The 10,000-nt window shown below is 38.1% G+C and overlaps 3 protein-coding genes across 6 annotated transcripts in view; all 3 read right to left on the bottom strand.

Moving 5' to 3' along the window:
- LOC128512953 (period circadian protein homolog 2-like) overlaps nucleotides 1-3,227 on the bottom strand; it is a 15,336-nt gene extending 12,109 nt beyond the window's left edge. For 2 of the 3 annotated variants that reach the window (XM_053486501.1, XM_053486502.1), the window contains exons 1-2: nucleotides 3,079-3,227; nucleotides 774-1,212 (exon numbers count right to left, since the gene is read on the bottom strand). In XM_053486501.1, coding sequence (XP_053342476.1) covers nucleotides 774-1,111 — 338 coding nt within the window. In that variant the 5' untranslated portion in view covers nucleotides 1,112-1,212; nucleotides 3,079-3,227. The remainder of the gene's footprint in view (nucleotides 1-773; nucleotides 1,213-3,078) is intronic. The other variant, XM_053486503.1, reaches the window with a different exon arrangement.
- A 2,171-nt stretch (nucleotides 3,228-5,398) lies between these two features.
- Nucleotides 5,399-6,517, bottom strand: LOC128512954 (putative nuclease HARBI1). Of its 2 annotated transcripts, XM_053486505.1 has the most exons (4): nucleotides 6,085-6,517; nucleotides 5,889-6,004; nucleotides 5,696-5,807; nucleotides 5,491-5,618 (listed from the first exon to the last, which is right to left on the bottom strand). In XM_053486505.1, the coding sequence occupies exons 1-4, from the start codon at nucleotides 6,515-6,517 to the stop codon at nucleotides 5,566-5,568; spliced, it is 714 nt and encodes a 237-aa protein (XP_053342480.1). In that variant the 3' UTR covers nucleotides 5,491-5,565. The 2 variants fall into 2 exon arrangements, with proteins under 2 accessions (XP_053342479.1, XP_053342480.1); XM_053486504.1 differs by having other exon boundaries at nucleotides 5,399-5,807.
- A 2,827-nt stretch (nucleotides 6,518-9,344) lies between these two features.
- The window catches only part of atpv0e2 (ATPase H+ transporting V0 subunit e2), a 4,944-nt gene continuing 4,288 nt past the window's right edge, over nucleotides 9,345-10,000 (bottom strand). The window contains exon 4 of the mRNA XM_053486176.1: nucleotides 9,345-10,000. This exon is cut by the window's right edge and continues 243 nt beyond it. The gene's annotated coding sequence lies outside the window, so the exon portion shown is untranslated.

Genomic DNA, 10,000 nt, shown 5'->3' with positions numbered 1-10,000 from the left:
TGTACATGTTGTTTAAAAGCTATACCCTGAGAAAATCCATCAAGTATGGGAAGAACATGCAGACTTCACACACACACACATACATCACAGGACTACAACTTTCAGGAAAAACATTTATATTAAAGGCTTACTTTTTTTATTTGACACTGGGGATACAAAACAGACCAGTTTCTAATGTACACTTCTGGGATTTGCATAAAAATAAAAAGGAGTGAGTGTGACAAAGTTACCAGAAGAACTCATATTCTCCAGCAAGCTCAGTAAAACCTAACAGATGTTTTACTTATAGTTCTGTGCAAAAGTCTTGGGCACATACAAAAATATGGCATAAGCAAAAAATGCTTTTAAAAATGTTTCTGCATAAGCAATAAAAAGCATTAAATAAACAGTCAATATTTGTAGTGAAAACTCACTGTTTAAAATCATAAGTTTTAGACACTGATTTGTGCAGTTTTATAAGTAAAACAGCTGTTAGGTTTTACTGAGCTTGCTGAAGAATGAGTTCTTCTGGTAACTTTGTCACACTCGCTCCTTTCTATTTTTATTTAAATCCCTGGAGCGTACATTAGGATTTTTCTTTCCATCTGAAAAGTGGTCTGTCTTGTACTATTTTTTTTTAAGTTCCTAAAAGTTACATATTGCAGCTGTAAACTTAAATAATTATTCATGTTTACCAAATGTTATTCTCCAATTTTTATAACTTAATTGTTGTTGTTGTTGTTGTTGTTGTTAACAACAATAATAGAATGTTAATATTAATATGATTCTCGTACCTCTTGTTGCTACCCGATGACTCTAACAGAGCCGAGTCTTTGCTGTTGCCGCTCGAACTTCGTACAGACTCGTTGCCGTGGGAATCGTTGCCATGTGACTCGTTGCTGTGGGATTCCGTGCCGCTACCGCTCGAGCCGTTCCCACCCATCTCCATGTCCTCATGAAGCGATGGGCGAGAACTCAGGAAATTGGGCGGGTCATTTCCACTGTCACTCCCATCAGAGGCTCCGCCCATTTCATGCAGGTGAGCCATGGCACCACAGGGAAAACCACTTTCCTCCTCCCCCTCAGACCCGCCCCCAGACAGGTAAGGCTTCAGCTCAGACTCACCTGACATGGAGGAGGCCAAGAGGTCAAAGGTCACTGCTCAATTTAGAAAACTATACCTGACCTGAGGCATGGCGTTGATGTGGAAAGCAGCAAGCGAGAAATATAGACCTGAGACAGAGAGAGAGAGAGAGAGAGAGAGAGAGAGAGAGAGTGTAAGGGACAAATATTGTGATGCATCAAACAACTGATCATCAACACAACCCTAGAGGACATGATCAAATCCAACTCCTCAAGCTCGAAGTCTTCTGCTAAACCAAACTTGGGAGTGTGTGTGTGTGTGTGTGTGTGTGTGTGCACGTGTGAGGGTTTCATTCTTAAGACTATTACTAAAAAAGGGCTTTTAAACATGTACACAAAGACACCTGAGAGTTTATACACACATACAGACACACACGTACACACACCTTTTACATAAACTGGAGTGTAATTGTAACACTTTTACATAAACACATGATGAGCAGAAACACACACCCAAATAAGAGATCGTTATACCACACCTCAGTGATGAGATATTTAACACAGACAAAAACACATACACAAACACACACACCCCTCTCCACATGGGCAGTGTCATGGCTTCACAATAAGAAATAAATCATCCCTCTCTCTCTCGTCTTCCTAAACACAATAAACCACAATAGGCAGTTTGTCATTTCAGCATTAAAAGAAATTCCCGCCGAACACTCTCAGAACTGCCCCCGAACACACTCAGAACTGCCCCCAAACACTCTCGGAACTGCCCCCAAACACTCTCGGAACTGCCCCCAAACACTCTCGGAACTGCCCCCAAACACTCTCGGAACTGCCCCCAAACACTCTCATACAGTGCAGCAGTGACTTTCCAACACAAGCAACAAACATATACACACACTAATCAATACTTTCCAGCTCTAGTTCATATTTGTCTCAGTTTAACTGTAACTGATCTGAAAGCAGTCTGTTTCTCAGTCTGTCCATTTCCCTCTCACCTGTGTGTGAGACTGTCACACCTGTTTAACTGCCAGTTCTAAACCTGCACATATCGCCCCCTGCAGGCGACAACACACATCAACCCTTACACTTGAGCTCTTATATAATATAAATGACCTACTTTACAACTATATTGAAGTATAACGATTTTAAAGTAAAGAAAAGTGCAAAATGTTTCAAGAAAGTGTTAGTTTTATTAGGATTGGCTTTAATTTATTTTAAACATATATAATTTAGTTTTATATAAAATAAAATACAATCAGGCCTGTATGTATTTCATATTTAGATAACCTACATTCTGATAATGTTGGCACATAGATATAGAATAAATATATAAATACATAACAAAACTTCTGTATTCAGCAGGGCAATTTATTTTCCTGCTGTTGTGTGAGCAATCTGATGACCACTGAAGATGCAGGTGAGATCACAGGACTGAATGATCCAGGCTGGTTATTATTGGTGGAGGTGAATGTGTTACAGGGTTACAGTGAGACTGAAGGGAAAACCCACCTAGTGGCTGAAATGAGGAAGTGCAGCTCGAGATGTGTTTTATAATCAGTGAGCATCACAACATTCCTGCTTCAGCGCTTAACTTCCTATTCACTTAATTAGATTAACTCAGAGGTTCACCTGTTTACCCTGAAAATATCAGTCTAAACTAACTTTAATGATAAATAACAGGAGAATAAACAGCTAGTAATCCGCTCTCCCTCCCGCTGACCTGCACTGACACAGTTATATAAATGACCGGCTGGATGTGAGGAAACACCGCGAACACGGAGATAAACTCACAGAAAGACACCAAAACACTTCAATACACCTCACCATCCGGCTAACATGATAAAAAACTCAATACAAATCATGATTTTACCTCAAATTCTGGAAAATTCCAACAATCGGAATTCTCCGCGCATGCGCACTGACCGTTACGTTATGCAACTTTTTTTTTGTTTATATGAAAGACAAGAGAAATAGAGCAGGGGGAAAGATTTCAGCACAAACCTGAGAGAAGAGTGTTAGCCCGACCCGCTCTGGCCCGGTTCTGACGGCCCGTGTCGGTTCCCTCAGCGCAGGTGTGGAGTTTATTATTATATCTCACACACACACACTCACACACACACTCACCTCACTGAGCCGGGCTCACGCGCAGACCGATACGTGCAGCCTCAGTGCTGACGCGCGCGGACGCCAGAGAGCGGTAGAGAGAATTCCGTCTGTGATTGGTTAAAGTGTGTGTGACGTAGATCGAGTGGGCGTGACTAGTAAACACAGTGAGGAAGTTTGAAAGCGTGATTTAAAACAGCACGAGAGCAACAAAACAAAACACCTGTGGGGTATTGCACAAAAGTAGAATTAAGAAAGCCAGGATAACAGAACAGTCGCGGCTTGACCTAGTTCAATCAGTGCATCCTGGCTTAATCCGTTGCACGTTTGCTGAGCCAGGATGAGAACGCGCGGATATGTTAAGCCAGGTGTATATAGTTTGGATAAATGCGCGTTCATGGTATTCTTAAAAAGATCACGAAATCGATCACAGAATCACCGATGCAAAAATGGACAAAACCCGTGCGGCATACTTTTCGCCTAATGAGCAACAGCTTCTTATGGAAACGTATGAAGAAGTGAAACATATAATATGTAAAAAAGGCAATACAGCTGCTGTAATAAAGCAAAGAGAGAATGCCTGGCAAACAATAGCGGACCGATTGAATGCGTAAGTAGTCCAAATAACCAGTGCTCCACTGAAACCCTCAATTACAATTCAAGGAGTTACTTGTCATTTTCAAAAATAATTGTATACTTTGCCTTAAATGTGTCCAGTGGATATGCATTTAACATGAAGAATAATTGCAAACACTTACCCACTATGTGCATCTATTTGATATATTTAGTTTATTTTATGTCTCTAATGTGTTTAATCCTTTTACTCTTATCTATTTGTATGTAGGTTTTGTTTCTAATTAATTTGATGTAATCTATAATCAGATAATTTGCTCTATTTTTATCCATCTAATCTATTTTATCATTTGTATCTATCTATTCCTCTTAAAGAACAAACATGTCTGGCCAAAAAAGGACTTGGCAGCAAGTCAAGATTAAATACAAGAATATTTTGCAGGCTGGTAAGTGACTTGTTTGCTGAGAACATAGGTGACATGTTTGCTGACATTTTATTATCTGTGCTGATTTTAGCCATAAAAAAAAAAAGTCATATTACTGGTACGGGGGGTGGCATTCCAACCCAAGACTTCACCCCAGCAGAGGAGCTGGCCCTGGACTTAAATAAAGGGAAGCCAGTGATTGAAGGGATCCAGGGAGGGACAGCCACTGACTCTGGCCCAGCAAGGGATACTGGCCTCTTCATACAATGTACATTATTGCCATACTACTGCGCATGGAAAATATTAAAATCCATTTATATTTTGTTATGTGGACTGTGTGACTTTGCTTTACCTTGCAGTGGCTGGTAACACCCTTACACTTTTGGAGCCACCAGACTATGATTTGCCGGTGAGTATTCTTTATTAAATCATTGGCTTTGCGTGTTCTGTCAAAAATATTGTAGCGTTTTTACGCCGGAAAGAATGCTGGAGAGACGAGTGAGCTTATTTGCTGCCCAATGCAATGGCTGGGAGTACTTTATTAGGCACACAGCAGGTATGGCATGAGCAGCACCTTCACTCAGGAGCCTACATCCAATTCAGCGTCAGCCTTCACAGAATTCACAAACTGTCAGATATCTCTACACAACACATCTTAAGAGACAGATCGAGCTGACAGAAGTCAAGATTGATGTGAAAAAAAGAAAGCTACAGGACATGGACCTTGACATGTAAATTAAACGTAAGACACTGAGGAAACTAGAACTGGAAATCCAGAAACTACAAACAGAAGTAAGTGACTTCAGTTCATACTGTAACCATGACTGTAACCCAATGTATTGATCATCATAATTTGTTCTTTCCAAAGCTCCAAGCTGACAAGTGATAACAGCAAAATAATAAAAGAAAAATATTCCAAAACCATTGTGGTCTTCTACAATTTTTTTATGACTGTCAGGTACACTTTATAGTGATCGATCCAGTGAAGTGGAACTAGAATTTGGGAAGATAACCACAGTGTGTGCTACTGATGCCAAATAAAATGCATGTACACATGAAAAAGTTATATAGCCTACATTATCCTTTATTAAGGGATGGGCTAAATCAAAACTAAATTAACTGAAATAATTTGCAATGTATTGTTCTCTAACAAGTCTACCATTTCTGTTATCTGGGAATATGGCAGCATTGTCCCAATCAACATCCAAAGCAACTCTGGGAGCCCTTTCTTTTCTTAGGCTGGCAATATTGTGCAGCACTGTGCAGGCAACAGTCACGTCGCATGCTCTGTCTGGGAAGACCCTCAGGTGGTGCAGGCACTGAAATCGGGATTTCAGGAGGCCGAAGGTCATTTTAATTCGAGCCCTGGTTTTGGCATGGGCATGGTTCATGTCTCACAGGCATAACCTTTGTCCCCCAGCAGCACACCAGAGAACTCGCCTGTGAATACAAAACATAATTCTTACAAGTACTGTACTCTTGCTGTTCAAGGTGCTTAAAAAAATGGGGTGGTTTACCTAGAGAGAGTCTCTGGTAAATTCTACTGGCCCGAAAGATTCTGGAGTCGTGGACTGAGCCAGGCCACTTTGCCTCTAAATTTGTGATAAGGCAGTCAGCATCACAGATCATCTGTAACAATATATAGCCTATTAAGGTAATTTAATGCACAGAATAATTATGTAGCTGACAGTAACCATTACTTATTCTTACCTGAACATTGACACTGTGGAAGGATTTCCTGTTCACATAATCTCCCTCATGTGCCCCTGAGGGGCGTTGGATACGAATATGGGTGCAATCCACTGTACCAATTACATTAGGAAAAGCTATAACACAAAACAATGACTGTCATACTGTGACTGTGCTAATGTAACATTTTGTGGTAATCTGTTATTATTCATGTTACCTGCAATCTTGTAGAACTCCTCCTTGATGTGGATGAATCTTCTGTGGCCAGGGAAGGTGATAAATATGTGCACAAGAGATTTCAATGCCAGACTTACTTTTCTTATTGTGCGGCAAATAGTGGCTTTATTGAGGTTTTCTGCATCACCGACAGAATACAGAAACATGCCACTTGCAAAGAATCGCAGTGCTATGCAGACCATCTGTGGGACAGTGAGAGCATGGCTCCGTGCGGTCCTGTGCTGTATGTTTGGACCCAGCAGCCTACACAAATATCTGATGCCATCACTTGAGAATCTGTACCTCTCAGTCAGATATTCGTCTGAAAAGGCCAATGGGTCTGCCCTATCTCGGAAGACTCTTTCATGCCTGAATGCTCGTCTGAGTATTAAAACTTCCTCATCGACTACATCATTCAACAAAGGGCAAGCCATTGTGGATAGGAAACACAAATCTTAATTGAAACCACATTTGCAAATTCAAGAGCCATTTCTTATCATCTTATCAACTGCAATAAAATATAATATATTAATATTTTTTATCATTCAACAATACATTTCTACTTTATACTTGCATATATAGATATACATAGTCTATATTCTATTTCTCATTGTATAGTATAGTTCTTTTGCACTGTGTTGGCATTCATTGTGGACAGCAAAGTAATAATTGCTCAGGAAAATGTGCTTTCCTCACTGGGTGTTTTAAATCTCGAATAATATATATATATATATATTCATCAAACCTCTGACAGTGAAATGAACAGCAGTTTTCAATAATAACTAAAATAACAGTACGCATAAATAGATGAATGACAGTATATCTAGTTTTTTAATGCAGGACCATGAAATGACTAAAACACATTAATATCTGTAGGATTTAGGGAGGAACTAGCCGATAAATCACTAAGATTAATCTTAGCCTGGTTGTTAGCCTGCTCTGGAGCAGGCTAGCTGCAAAGTGTAAATCTCCATAGTAACTTAATGTAGATTAATTTAGCCTCCCTTCATGCAACCGAGTCAGGGCTAAATTCAGCCCGGATAACCAAAAAATCCCAGCTTAATTCCTTATCTTGGTTTTGTGCAATACCCCACTGGAATAGAATCACATCTGGATTTTAAATCACTGTGTTGTTTATCCAGACGACTTATTATTAATTTAAATAAAATCTGCTTTTTTCTACAACTTTCTTTACAGTTTGCACTGGAGCTATAATTAAGTTTAACACTTAATCAGAGCGAAGAGAACCTAAAGATAACACTTTTAGATTTATTCAATTATTGTTATTTACACATCTGATTAAAAACATTACTTACAAAACAGCTCACTTGTTTGCTTCATTCGAAATAAATGTATAACTGTTGTACATCTTGATAATAATAATAATAATAATAATAATAATAATAATTATTATTATTATTATTATTATTATTGCATAAAATGTGTTTATTGTCATTGTATTATACAAAATACAATAAAATTCAGGAGACATATGATACACTTACACAATTAGAAACATTAATAATAATAAAAATATATAAATAATTTAAAAGATTATCATTAGCAAATGGAGCAGCAAAGTAGTTTTACTTACCCTATACGTATCACCATATACATGTTTTTCATTACTATTATTATTATTATTATAGTCATTATCATCATCCATCAGCTTAAGGTGCATTAAGGGAAGTGAAGCTGTTAGAATATATGTTTAAGCAGCGTATAAGGTCATGAGGTTGTTCTAAATATCAGCACACCTGTGGTGCAGTTATAAAAAAAAAGTACTGAAGATATAATCATAACTGAGAGTCATTATATTAGTAATATTCATAAATAATATATTTAGCTAATTCTAAATACTAACATGTATTAAAATTTTACACTTTTTTACACTAATTTTACAATTATATCTACTATATAATACAATGCAAGATGATGATGAGGAGGAAGGAGAAGAAGAAACACACACACACAGGTATGTAGATGTATGTAATAAGGGACTCAGTGTGTGTGTTGTGCCTTATATAATCCTGGAGTTAGAGGATGAGCAGTATATGATGCATGAGCAGTACAGAGAGGTGTTTGAGCTTCAGCCACGGTGTTTAACCCGACTGCAGCAGACTGACGCACGAACCCCATTCATCACAACGCCTCCGGCTCCATTCAGCGTCTCTCCCACGAGGAATCTGATGGAAGGGAAACGTGCTGTAGTGTTGATATTTCTGCCTCCTGCAGTGAGAGGTGGAGTGATGAAGTGACTCACGGCGTGTTGCGTAATATCAGAGGAGCACCAGACCCCCCCCCCTCCGTCTATCAGTGCTGGCTCTTCAGGAATTCATTACACTGTACAACTCAGATCACACGTCACATTCACAGGTTTGAAATAAGCAGACGAGTCTCAACACAAGTCTGTTACACAGAACTCACATTCTTTAAAAAATATTTTTTTCATCCTTTTTTTTTTAAATAATCACTTTGATTTAATACAAACTTGAACAATAAAAATATAGACCTGTAAAATAAAATTAAATGTTAACTTGTCTTTGATTCTAATGAAAGCACAAAATATGTACACACACACACACACACACTAAGCAGAATATTTGGATTATGGTCCTTTATATAAACAATTATATAAATAAATGTATTTTAAAGCTCAAGAGGTTCCTCAGTGTAAGAAGTTGTATTTAACAAGAGGGGAGACTATTTTTAGCCATTTATTGGTTTTCACTATGGTTGATTTATGTAAGGAAAATAAAGATAAACTGTAGTTTTATAACTGTAAAGTTCAATTCTCATGTCGTCACATTCTTTCAAAAAAGTTAAACTCCACAGAATAAACTCTAATTCATTTCATCAGACCTGAATTAAAGTTTTAGTTATCCAATGAATTATTTTAATGAACATGACCCAAGGACAGGATGCACTGCTTTGACCTTGACTGCAGTAAACATCACTGACAACACGATCACAACATGATGAACATTTCAGTATGAACTGCCTGTTTATCTTCTTTAGGAACTCTACATTTATAATGAATTTGTGATTCATATATATTTTGATATCACAGCGTCAAACAATTTATACTGTACTTTTCCATTAAACCATGTTTAGACTGATGAAGCTCTGCATGCTGTTAGAAATTCAGCTTCCGATGGTAAGAACAGTCGCAGAGTGTCAGTGGAACTGTAGTGCTGGTATGAGATTAGTGTATCCTGACTGACTCTCAGTCTGCTGAGTGGAATTAAAAGGAAGACAAAATGTGATCCATCCTGATTTATTTAGTGTTTAACAGAGGCATGAAGAGTGTACACACAATGATAATTATAAATCAGTCATTTCCACAGAGATCTAAAACTCAGAGCCGTAATCTTTAAAGAAACACAAAAAGCAAAATGATATGAGTGACATTCTGGTCATCCAGGAAGTACTGGTTTCCTCAAAAGCAGGGAGAGAGAGAGAGCGATAGAGAAAGAGAGAGAGGGAGAGACACGTCAGTAGATCTCCATGGGAACAAACCGGCCACCAGGTCAAGGGTAAAAATAAACGAATAAATACCCAGAGGTTCACAGATGGCAATCCTAAATCCACCAAGTCTGCTAATAATAAATAAACGAATGAGTTTACAGGGACGTGTGTTAGTGTTTAATATCCGGGATACAGGAGAAGGAAATCTAATACAGTTAGATATACAGTGCAGATATCAACATATCAGACGATTTATCACATCAGATCAGATCAGCACAATTCTGAGATTTACACACACACACAAACACACGGATCTGTGTGTCGAAAATAAATAACATCATAAATAAATTTAGCATAAATAAAACTCTACATATATATGTTACAGGTTGGTCACAGAGGGAGAATAAAAACATTCAAGTAAATTTTTTAAAACCAATAATACACACAAA

This window comes from Clarias gariepinus, chromosome 25 (assembly GCF_024256425.1).
Source record: "Clarias gariepinus isolate MV-2021 ecotype Netherlands chromosome 25, CGAR_prim_01v2, whole genome shotgun sequence".
NCBI lineage: Eukaryota > Metazoa > Chordata > Actinopteri > Siluriformes > Clariidae > Clarias > Clarias gariepinus.
This window is presented reverse-complemented; position numbering and strand designations above follow the sequence as displayed.